The sequence below is a fragment of the Eretmochelys imbricata genome, chromosome 7, assembly GCF_965152235.1.
Source record: "Eretmochelys imbricata isolate rEreImb1 chromosome 7, rEreImb1.hap1, whole genome shotgun sequence".
NCBI classification, from domain to species: domain Eukaryota; kingdom Metazoa; phylum Chordata; order Testudines; family Cheloniidae; genus Eretmochelys; species Eretmochelys imbricata.
The window spans coordinates 34,265,130-34,277,283 of NC_135578.1; the positions used below are offsets into that span (position 1 = coordinate 34,265,130).

The window sequence follows — 12,154 nt, forward strand, 5'->3', positions numbered from 1 at the left end:
CTGTCTCCAGAACTTAGTGTTTCGCATTGTTTCCTTGGCTTCTGTCATTCCCTCACTGGATCCAGGGGACTAATATGCTGCCCTCAGTCTGAAGGACACTTACTTCTACAATTCGATTTTTCCATGGCCACAGACGTTTCCTAAGATTTGTAGTGAACCAAACTCACTACCAGTTTGTGGCGATTCCATTCAGCCTGTTAGCTGCCCCGTAAGTCTTCACCAAATGCATGGCAGTACTGGCAGCCTCTCTTAGAAGAAAGGAGGTCCATGTATTTCCATACCTCGACGACTATCTAGTCAAGGGCTGATCTAGAGCTCAAGTGGAAGTGGACATCTGTCTCATTCAATTGACTCCATCCCCCCTCTCTCCGGCGCACACTCTCCCTCACCCTCGCTTGCTCATTTTCACGAGGCTGGGACCGGGGGTTGGGGTGTGAGAGGGGGTGAGGGCTCCAGCTGGGGGTGTGTGCTCTGGGGTGGGGCCAGAGATGAGGGGTTTGGGGTGCAGGAGAGGGCTCTGGGCTGGAGCAGGGGGGTTGGGGTGCGGGAGGGGATGAGGGGTTCAGGGTGCAAGAAGGGGATCTGGGCTGAGGTAGGGGGTTGGGGCGTGGGAGAAGGTTCGGGGTGCGAGCTCCAGGCGGCACTTATCTCAGGTGGCTCCCAGGAAGCAGCAACATCTCCCTCTGGTTCCTAAGTGGAGGTGCGACCATGTGGCTCTGGGTGCTGCCCACACCTGCCACTCCCTCAGCTCCCATTGGCCATGGCTCCTGGCAAATGGGAACTGCTGAACTGGGGGCGGGGGCAGTGCGCAAACCCCTGTGACCCTTCATTCACCTAGGAGCCAAAGGGAGATGCCGGCAGCTTCCCAGGAGTTGCGTGGAGCCAGGTAGGGAGCCGGTCTGCACTGCCAACCGGACTTTTAACGTCCTGGTCAGCAGTACTGACTGAAGCCACCAGGGTCCCTTTATGACCGGGCGTTCCGGTTGAAAACCAGACAGCTGGCAACTCTGGTTGTCCTTGGTCTCCCTGGGGTACACTGTGAGCGGCAGTCCCAGCAACTCCTCAGCATCGGGCATGTCACGCAGTCCTGGTACCTGACGGTCTCCTTGGCCATAGTCTTCTGCAGGTTCCAGCTCCAGCAGCGTTCTGGAAGCATCTGCTTCTGTTGGCAGCTCCTGCTCAACTGAGCTGCAGGGCCCGCTTCTTATACTTCCTGTTCCTGTCCTGCCCTTCTGCATCCGGTGTGGCGGACTAGGCCTTCCGGGTTCCACCCACCAAGGGGCATCTGGCTCTCCCTCACTGTCAATCTCTGAGGGAGGCCACACCCCTTTGCTACACTGCCCCATTTCTAAAGGCTTGATTTCCCAACAAAGTAGATACTGAAAATCACTTTTACAAAAATGTGCATCATGCTCTAATGTTTGAATGGGGGGTTGGAGAAAATTATGTAAACTTGCCCTTCCCCCACACATTAAATATAAAGCGTACAAGTAAAACCTAATACAGTAAAAGCTGCGTTATCTGGCACTTTACCAACCAGAAAGCTCTATAAAAACTGGCATTTCTGATCTTCATTGAAAGTCCAGTTTATAGTCCGGTTGGCATGGGGCCGGTAGGCTCTGTGCATGGCTCCCTCAAAATGGCAACATGTCCCTGCTGCTCCTAGGTGGACGAATGGCCATGAGGGGTTCGGTGTGTGGGAGGGGTTGAGGGGCTGGGGATTGGGGTGCGGGAGGTGGTGCAGGGCGTGGGCTCTGGGAGGGAGATTGGGTGCGGGAGGGGGCTCAGGGCGGGGGTTGGGGTGTGGGAAGGGTTTCGGGGTACCGGATCCGGGTGGCTCTCACCTTAGGCAGCTCCCCGCAGGTGGTGACCTGTCCCTGCTACTCCTAGGCGGAGGTGTGGTTAGGTGGCTCTGAGCGCTGCCCCCACCCCAAGTGCTGGCTCCACAGCTCCCATTGGCTGGGAACTGCAGCCAGTGGGAGCTGCAGGGGCGGTGCATGTGGACAGAAGCAGTGCGCAGAGCCGCACCTTTCACTAGGAGCAGCAGGAACAGGTCACCACTTCCAGGGAGCCGCCCAAGGTGAGTGCTACCCGGATCCAGCACCCCTCTCCCGCACCCCAACCCCTTACCCTAAGCCCACTTCCACACCCAAACTCCCGGAGCCCGTGCCCAGCACCCCCTCCTGCACCCAAATCCTCCCCCCCCCCCCCCTTAGTTAACTGGAATTTTTCATTTACCGGCACCCCCCATTTCCCTAACATGCCGGATAAAAAAGCTTTTACTGTACTTGACTTACACACAAAAATGCTTAGCAGTGACTTTTTTTTTTTTTTTTTTAATTCACAGTGGACTTGTGGTTAACCACATTGCATATTAAAAACTAAAACTAAAACTGTATACATTTCTCTTATCTTGTGAGCATGGATCCTAGAAATCCATTTGTCGTGGAAAAATGCAGAATATGCATTTTTACAGAGAATTTTTAGGTTTTACATTTTGTGAAAAAATAAAAATATATGCTAAATGTTAATTAAATTTTACTGAAAGTACCAGTGTCACTTATCAGTGTGCATAACCTCTTCCTCTTGTGGTTGTTTTTTTTTCAATGCGCTTTAAATTTATAGTGGATCTGATTTATCTGATCGACCAGAGCCAGTTCGGATAGTCAAAAATTGGAATAATCATGAGGATTGGCAAAGACCTTTGTATCCCTTAATTTAAGATGGGGTGGGGAGGTTGGGTGGTCAGCCCTGGGTGGCTGCTGATTTGGTTAATACGGAGAGCCGGATAACTGAAGCTTGGATAAACAGGGTTCTACTGTATATCAGTAAAACATTTTGTTCATCTGATACTTATATATATTATGACTAGGGAAACTAAAGTTCAACGTTTCATTTTAATTGCGGAAAACTGTGGATTTTTGATTGGTTTTTTTTATTGGAGAATTTTGGGGGGGTTATCATGGTAAACTAGGATTCCTGCTTGTGAGTTTACCTCCGTTTCTAAATTATATGAACAATGCACAGTGAAGTTTAACACAAATTTCTATGCTGACTTCAGGTATTTACTATATATATGTTAATTTGGATTTTAACTACTTGGTAGCAAAATATCTCCCATCTAAAGCTTTGAGCACCCTTGATAATCTTTTAAAAATACACTAAACAAACCTATTAATTACCCTGGCAACAACATAAATATAATAATTTCTATAAGTCTACCAAAATTGGCAAATCAGACACTTAATTTTGAGCTTCTAAATTTTCTGTTAATCTTTGCATAGCTTATTTTTTGTCATGGAGCTCTGTTTTTCCAAATATTTGTTTAGCAATCTATTTCAGTACAAAAATAGACATTAATGCAGTGTAATAATTGAGAATTGAAATGTGTAAGTGTACCTGCATCAGAGTTTAGTTTTGTATTTCATTGTATTTCAATTCTCAACTGTAACATACACTTTTGATACACGTTTTCTCCATTTCATTTCCTTATCCATAAAAGGAAAGCACAGAAGCGAAGGTGGGTGGGACAAATGTCTAATTAATTTCTTTATGAAAATAGTCAAATGCTATATTTGATGTTGTTGTTGATTAAACGTACTATCTGAATATGTGATCATAGAATGCAGAAAAGTATCCAAGCAATTAAACATCAAAAGAAGAATTATCCTAAATCAGGGGCGGCCAACCTGAGCCTGAGAAGGAGCCAAAATTTACCAATGTACATTGCCAAAGAGCCACACTAATATGTCAGCAGCCCCCCATTAGCTCCCCCCTCTCCAACCTGCAGCGCCTCCAGCCCGCTGGCAGCCCCATCAATCTGTGCCTTCGGCTCCCTCCCCACGCCTTCTGCCCACCGCGATCAGCTGTTATGCGGTGCACAGGAGGCTCTGGTGGGGAGAGTGAGGGCATGGCAGGCTCAGGGGAAGGGGTGGAGGGGGGGCAGGGTAGGGGGTTGAGCACTGAGCACTCCTTGGCACGTTGGAAAGTTAGCATCTATAGCTCCAGCCCCGGAGTCAGTGCCTATGCAAGGAGCTGCATATTAACTTATGAAGAGCCACATGCAGCTCCGGAGCCACCCTTGTCCTAAATTGTGAGGAATCTGTTCCAGCAATAAATAAATAAATAAACTTAGGGACTCTTGCTAAATAAACTTAGGGACTCTTGCATTGAATACAGTAGGGCAATCAATATTTAAAGACTGATCTGTTTTTTCAGTGAATAGAAATGCTATTTGACATCTGTAGGCAGGGTCCAATCTATTATATGATTACATTGCCATGTAAATTGTTACATAATTGTGGATTATTTTTAAATGGCCACATAATTGTTTTCCAGAATCTAAAGCTTTCATTTGTCTCTAGCGCTCATGTTTATGGGGAAACCTTAAAAACATAAACTGAGTGTAACTGATGCAATGTTTTCTGAGTTTGCCAAGAGCCTAAAACAAAGGTCTGAGAGGTATGAACTTCATTGTTCCTCTCTTGGGTGTGAACACTGAAGTCTGATGACAGTTTAAATGACCATTTTATCAGAAACCGTTAACTAATATGCTTATTTGTCATTGCTGTATGGTAGTGGTAAATATTGGGGAAGGATGCAGTGGAGCAGCTAGTTGCTACCAAGGATTATTACTCTCCCATTTCAAAAATTAAAAACACCTGTACCCTTCCCCTAAATGGAGGGGAGGATACACAGTTCATCCCCTTCCAAGTACCAAAAGCCTTGACTACTTCCTGGGTATCAAACGCAACTTTCATACCTTCCTGGATACCAAAAGCCTCAATGACCCCCTCCTGAGCTTCCAAAAATCTGCATTTCCCTGCCAGTTTCTACATCAGTACAACATTCTTCAGCACACTGAAAACCTAAAATCTGAGAGGAAGGGGATTGATGTAACAGTATTGTGTCATGTTGGCTACCTTCCCATGTGACTTCAGAGCTGTTGTTGCTGATTGGAATACAGCTTGTAAGGAATTTAATTCAAAAGAAAACGACAAAATAAAGTTTTAATTGTGGGTAAAGTACATGAGTTTATAAACAAAATATTGAATACTTGTACTCATTGATGTGTTTGTATAATATGTGATACTATAGAGAAAATTGGGATTTTAACATCTTAAATTGAGACTCTGAGGAGAAAGGTAAGTTAGTAGTGAATGCTTTTAATTTTCCTAAGAGGCCTATTTAAAATAAAAAAATTGGGGAGGGTACAGGTTGGTTGACCCTGCTGGAATCTTACTAGGGACATATACTACTCTTGATCCACTTGTGCAGTTCACATTGGTATTGGTGGCATTTCTGTGTGTACGTGATAGACAATAGTCTATGACCCTACAGAAATTATTGGTGCAGAGTTTGTCAGAATAGAATAGGAATAAGGAATAGTTAAGATTTAAAATTAACAGATAGAAAGTGATGTTAGTTGTTTGCCTTGTAACTCTTAATTGCCCATTTAATTTTAAGTGGTCTCTTACTGCATGTGAGAACCCCTTATGCTTAACAGTTTGTACCAGCTTAGACACTCTGGTTACATTCACCAGACCTGAAGAAGAGCTCTATGAAGCTTGAAAGCTTGTACCTTCCACCAGCAGAAGTTGGTAATAAGATATTACCTCATCTACCATGTCTCTCTCAGTAAAACTAAACACAATCAGCCTTTAAAGCCATGGGGGTGGTATAATTTGTGGTAAGCAGAGAGAAGTTTGCAGTTGAGCCTCTGTCAAAACATACATTTAAAATCTACTTTTGCTAAATTTAACTTATGTTTGTCCTTTTAGAAGGGAGGAGTAATTTTTGTGGTTGAAAAGGTTTATAGAAGCTTATTTGATAGGTTATGTCCTTATTATTTTCCCCATAAATTTAACACAGTCTAGTGATCTTCATCCTTCTGTATGCTCAGTACAGTTTCCCTAATTTCAAAATCTGAAGACAAGATAACATGTGTGGACTAATTTAAGATGCTGCCTTGTGTAAATTACCCTCAAAAAATCACACCACTGTCCTTGAAATGGAAGACAAGACTGATTTTCTAATTCCAAGTGTTCAAACGCTTATTGATACGGTATATTTATAAGTAGGGATGTATGAATCTTTGATCTAAATACAAATCCAGACATCTTAAAATATGAATGAATCAAACATTGATCTACAGAACAGAGTAAGTCTGAATCGCCACAGTCCAAGGACATTGCAGCTGATACGTGGACCTAGAGTAGTATAACTCGGGTGTTCCTCAGCCTAACTTCTACTTGTATTGCTAGTAAATTTACAGATGAGCCTTTATGTGACACTGGAATGTTTTGACGGCAAGCACACAGGCACTACTATTTTGATAACTTAAAAAACATGCTAAAGGCTTTGTAGATGGCCCAAAATGGCAATCTTGTTCATTATGGAAACACTGTTAACATTAAAACAAAAACAAAAAAAGCTTTCAGCATTTGTAATATTTATAGGGTGAGCTGTTTGTACACACCCTGCAGCTGTGCATTCATGATGATGATTTATTGAAAACTGATCAGTACAAGTTTGGTGGTTGCATTACACCCTCCAAAATCTATAACAAATGGAGGGATATAGGATTGTCTATAGATTATTTGTTCAGGATATGGTCAGAAAATACAAACCTGCCTTGATTGGAAAAGTACTCACCTTGTAATTCTCTGAAGATCTCAGCAGCATTTGTCATGTAGAAAACTCCCCAAGTTCTTACGATTTTTAGCCTCAAAAAGCATATATAGTCTGGCATGTGTTCTCTGCCCTATTCAGCATGGTCTAACAATAAATATTTCAGGGGTTCCAGAACATTCTCCCCATATCTTTTAAGAGCAGGAAGCAAGAGCTCTGCCCTAACCTTCTAATTACACAAAGATTGCAAAAAATATTTCTTCAAAGTGACCAACATTAAAGCTCAGAAAGGGGCAAATGAGTAAGCACTCATACAGAGGGTAAACATATTCCTTTCTATTAAAAAACCACCAAACTCTTGAGGGGGGACATATGGGTGAGTGTCCAGTAAGATACAATCCTCAAAAAATCAGAATTACAAAGAGTGGAGAAAAGAGCAGGGGAGAAAAAAGCATATTCTAGAAAACATCAAATATGACCACTTAATGGCTTGTAGGATGCATCCCAAGAAATGAATGTACTTTGTGATTCTCTAGCTTCACACTAATCAGGTCATTCTAATATGTAGTCAGACAGCCACACAGATGTGATCTTTGTGGGGGAATCTTGATTAGGGCACTGATATCCAATGAAACTAGAAAGTTGAATGGACTTCTTACACTCGCTCATTGAGCAATGACTTCACACAAGAGAAAGTATTGAGATATCTGGTATACAGTGGCTCAGAATGGGCATTTTTAAAATCTGCTTATTACTCCACAAAGACTCCAAGACATGGGGGGCTTTAATAGGGAGTTGAAGTGTCAAACCCTGTAAAAAGCCTGACCTCAAAAGGTTGGAGAGCCACTGATCTACTTTTGTGTTCTCCAAGAGCCCCCGAATGTCTCTACGATAGGAAGAGGTTAGTGATAGACTGAGACAATTAGAGTAAAGAAAATAGTCCATGTCTAGGTTAATAAGTGATACATCTGGGCCCATTTGTACCTCATTAGAAAATTGCTGTAAAAATTCTTCCAGGTTAGGGCTTGTAGAAAGCAGTCAGGTTGGACCACTTGCATAAGGACACTATACTTGCAGAGTTCTGCCCTGTCAAGAGCCACATTGAACCAGGGGGAGAACAGATACTAACATTATGACATCCTTGTAAGGTAGATAGTATTTATTTCCCACATTACAGAGAGCAGATTGAGACAGAGTTAAGCAACCTGCCCCAAGCCAGTCCAACCAGGGACTAGAGTTGCGATAAGTCAGACAGCCCTGGCCCTCAGCCCTGTACTCAATGCTGCCCTTTCCCAAAAGTTTTTATCTACAAGAAGCGCTATACTTATGTAATTGTATTAATCCTTTTTCATAGTGAACACAAAAGTAAGCTATGCACTTTATTTTTATTTTAAAATTGTTGTATATTCACCTTATGTATCTTTTCAGTTTATACAGCATTTTAAATTAAATTGTTCACTTAGTAGTCAAAACTTAGTACAAGCCATGCAAGGCATTAAATGGATGGCTACATAGCTTTACTTAAGGCATATTTTAATTACAAATACACTTCTAAATTTCTAAAGCAGCTTTTACCAATTTTCAAAATATTGTCATATCTGACTTTTCCTGTTAAGTCTTTGAATGCAATTTGACTAGTGTTTGGGATCCATTTAAAAAAAACAGATTCATCATATCGCTAATTGTTTCTTTACTGGTAAAATGCTCAATTTTGAATATTTTTGCTTTATTAATATATTTCTTGGCTATTTAAAAGGCTTTGCGTCACCTGCATAATTGTGTGTAGCAGTGACTGAGAAGCAAAAACCTGTTTCAGACTGGGGGTAACTACGGGGAAGATTTTCAAAATCTCTAAGGTATTTAGGAGCATACAATCAGTGAGGCATGTGCTGCTAAGTCACTTGTGATTTTGAAAGTAGTCCCTAAATTCTAGCTTAACTCTAGGCATCTGTTCTTCAAATATATCTTTTGTATTGATTAAATATATGACTGAAATGGTTTTAAAGCAGGATTGCGTTAGCATACTTACTTTTATGTTGAATGGAAAATATATATATATACATATGTGCAATATTATTCTGCTTTCTTCCATGCAAAGGGTGAAATCAAAATTGCCGTTTCTATTGAAGACGAAGCCAACAAAGACCTGCCTCCTGCTGCTCTGCTTTATAGGCCAGTTCGTCAGTATGTTTACGGAGTCCTGTTTAGTTTGGCAGAAAGCAGAAAGAAAACTGAAAGGCTTGCTTTTAGAAAGAACAGACTTCCACCAGAATGTATGTACTCTAGCCATCGTTTTTCTCTTCAAAACTCCATAATCTTATGCACATTTTCAGCATGATCAAAAATGAGAGTAATTATTAGGCTTTCATGAATGTCACTGAGATAAAATTTTAATGTTCTGTCAGGACAAAAGTGGCAGATTTTATGGGTCCTTATAAATAAATTACTTTATAATCTTTTTTCTTACTATATTTATTCTCTGTAATTGTTTAATGACTAAAAAAGGAGTCAGTAAGCAAAATTGGAGGTTTATAGCTGGAACACTAACATGAAAGAAAATGTATAGTCTGGCTACTGCCTGACTTTTCCTGAATAGTCTGTCATTTTTGGTCCTGGTGTGCTCTTTAGATTCAAAGTATTATGTTAGGAATTGAATGTAAGAAATTTCTTTTCCTTTCTCACACAAATATTAACATAGTTTTCACAGAAATGTTAAATGCATATGTCAGTTTTCTCTGTTTTTTCCTCTGCGTTTCCAAAATACTCTGTCTAGTGTGTTTCAGTGGAATTTAGTTTTGTTTCTCTTTTTAGCTTTCAAACATCGACACATGAAAATTTTATTTTTATTACACTGTAGTTTACTTAGGCTTCAGGTATAGCAACTTAGTCATAAACCAACTAACAATTTAAAAACTGCACTTTTTTGTGAGCAGATTTGTTACAGAGGCCATTTGCTAATGCAGTCAAAAGCATGGGTGCTAGTGCTGACATTAATCAGCTATACACATTTTCAGATCTGTAGTTGCCAGTGATTCATTTCATTTGAGAAAACCTCAGTTTATATATGGAAAGGTTTTCTTAATGTCAAACACATACCAAAAAGTGGTTAAACCTCTGTAACAAGATCTTGGGAAGGTTAGGGAAAAGCAAAGTATTAAATAGATGATTGTCAACAGGAGAAAAGGTAACATATTTATTTGTAGGATTCTGCTGTCAGTAGACCAAATTTAAAAAGCAAATATTTAGATTTGTTTGTTGTGAAGATGTCATTTGCAATCTTTGTCTAAGGCTACATACAGTAATCATTTGTATGCCTTATTTTCATTTACACCCCTCCCTCCCACCAATTTTTAATTGGAACAAACTATTGTGAAATATTTTGTGACCCTTATAGGCAGGAGATTCAATCTCTAGTTTCACTGAGATTCAAAAGTCATAAAGTAAGAAATAGTTTTGAAATAAGTAGTCAAATTATCCCTTTTCTGAGTCTTTTTTTTTTTAAATCCACCTCTTTCTCAAACAGAATAATTTCCAAACTCACAAGTTCACACATGTAGATTCTAGACACACTTGTGTTAACAGAGTTTTAGGAGATTGGCTTTGAAATAAAGTTCTGTGCAATGTTCATTGTTGCTGACTTGGATTACTGTCTTGAAGCTGCTGTATAGATTTACTTACGCATTTACTTTATGCACCTAAATAGCTAAAGTGCTTAAAGCTGTAAGTGCTGAAGCCCTTAACTATCTTAGCTTTATGCAGGTTTCCTTTTTTCTCTTGAAAAACTGCACAGAGTTCCCTAGAGTTTTTGAGCTACTTGGCTGGGTCCCCCTCTTCCCTCCCTTAGTTTACACTGCCCTTCAGAGTTTCCTTAGTCTGTGGAGGCAGAAGTTGCTGCTGACTTAGCTCTCACTATCCTCTGGTGTTCCTAGTAAGGGTGGCGCTGGTAACAAGGAAATAGGGGTACCAACTCACTTTTGGTCTCCTTAAACTTTTATGTTACTAGAAGTAAAATGTCTCTTATTCCAGCCAGTTCAACATTTATTGACTTGCCTTAAATTTCTGAATCACTTCTGTTGGCTATAGTCATTTGCTTCTGTGAGTAGAAAACTCCTAGCAGAGGCTCTCTTTTTCTTTTAATGTAGGAAATTCTTGTGCAATGTTGTTGTGTGTTTATTGCAGTAGTATCCCAGCGCCCCAATTGTGGTTGTGGTTCTTATTGTGCTAGGGTGCAGTACCTGTAATTAAGACACAGAACTTGAGCTCAAGAGAAGTTCATTTTTCAACTCTGCCCAAGCATGTTGGTGCAAATAAGGATTATAAGTAAGAAATACAGTGGGTTCCACTTAATAGTAATCCTGATATTAATGACTTCCGGTTAATAGCAGCATTTTTCCAGGAGCCAGTTCTGTCCCATTTACTTTAATAATATTTGGATATTGGCAACAGGTTGTCACGTATGACAACTTTTTGACATGCGTTCCTTGCCTGCAACACTGCAAACCTGCCAGCAGCTGGGAGGGAGGATCTGGACAGGGCAGCAGCAGGAAGGGGCGGGCTGCAGCCTGGATACTGGTGGCTTTCCTTGGGGAGTAGGGATGCTGGGGCCCTGCAGGACTGCATGGTACCTCTGTGCTCTCCGGGCTGTGCCCTACTCTGGCACGAGGGGCCTGATCTCAGCATGTCCCAGTGCTTCTTTCCCTGGCTGCAGCCACATAAAACTGCTTGTGGGGCTGCACCTAGGGGAGGAAGAGCTGAGAAGTGCTGAGCATCAACTGCAGACAGGTTTGTGGGGTTGCAGGGAGAGGTACCGGCACATCCCAGCGTTCTCTTCCTTGGCTGCAGCCCTGCAAACCTGCCTTCCACTTAAATGCAGCCTCCAGATAATAGGTTCTTTTTGCTGGGAACTGAAAGATTGTTAATAAGTAGAATTTACGGTAATGTTAATAAGAACATGCAGTTTCTGCAGAATCTAAAAAGACAAAAATTAAAGGGTAGAGGCAAGAGATAAAACATACAAGTGAAGTGCTCAGGGTTGTGATGGTTACATGCTAATTTCATGTGGGATTTTTCAATTTAAAGTATTTTTATTTCTTTATTTTTTATTATGGTGGCCAGGGGTATGGCAAAATGGGATGAGTAAAGAAAATCAAGCCATTTTAGCAGAAAGCGGAAGGTGAGGAGAAGAAGGAGGGAAGGGACAGAGATCAAGGAGACCACAGAGAGTTAGTTACATTATATTTAAGATGCCCTATACATCTAAAACATGCAGCATTCGAAAATGAACTGTTAAAAAGTATGGAAACAGCTAAGGCAGTGTGTCTAAATTATTCATTACTATTACAGTTTATATATTCATTTAATGGCTGTACTGATGCCTAAAAAACTGCCATCTTTGTTATACAAACCTTAACTCTGATCTACAATACTCATTGTTGAAATCTGTCAACACGAGCTTCACTTGTTATATATATATATTGTATATTCTAATATGTATAGTAAGTAATGTGTGTGTGTTTAAGAGTGT

General features: G+C 41.0%; 1 protein-coding gene across 1 annotated transcript in view; it reads left to right on the forward strand.

The window, feature by feature from the left end:
* Positions 1-12,154, forward strand: part of FAM120A (family with sequence similarity 120 member A) — a 118,553-nt gene that overhangs the window by 60,571 nt on the left and 45,828 nt on the right. Inside the window, exon 10 of the mRNA XM_077822984.1 lies at positions 8,729-8,903. Coding sequence (XP_077679110.1) covers positions 8,729-8,903 — 175 coding nt within the window. The remainder of the gene's footprint in view (positions 1-8,728; positions 8,904-12,154) is intronic.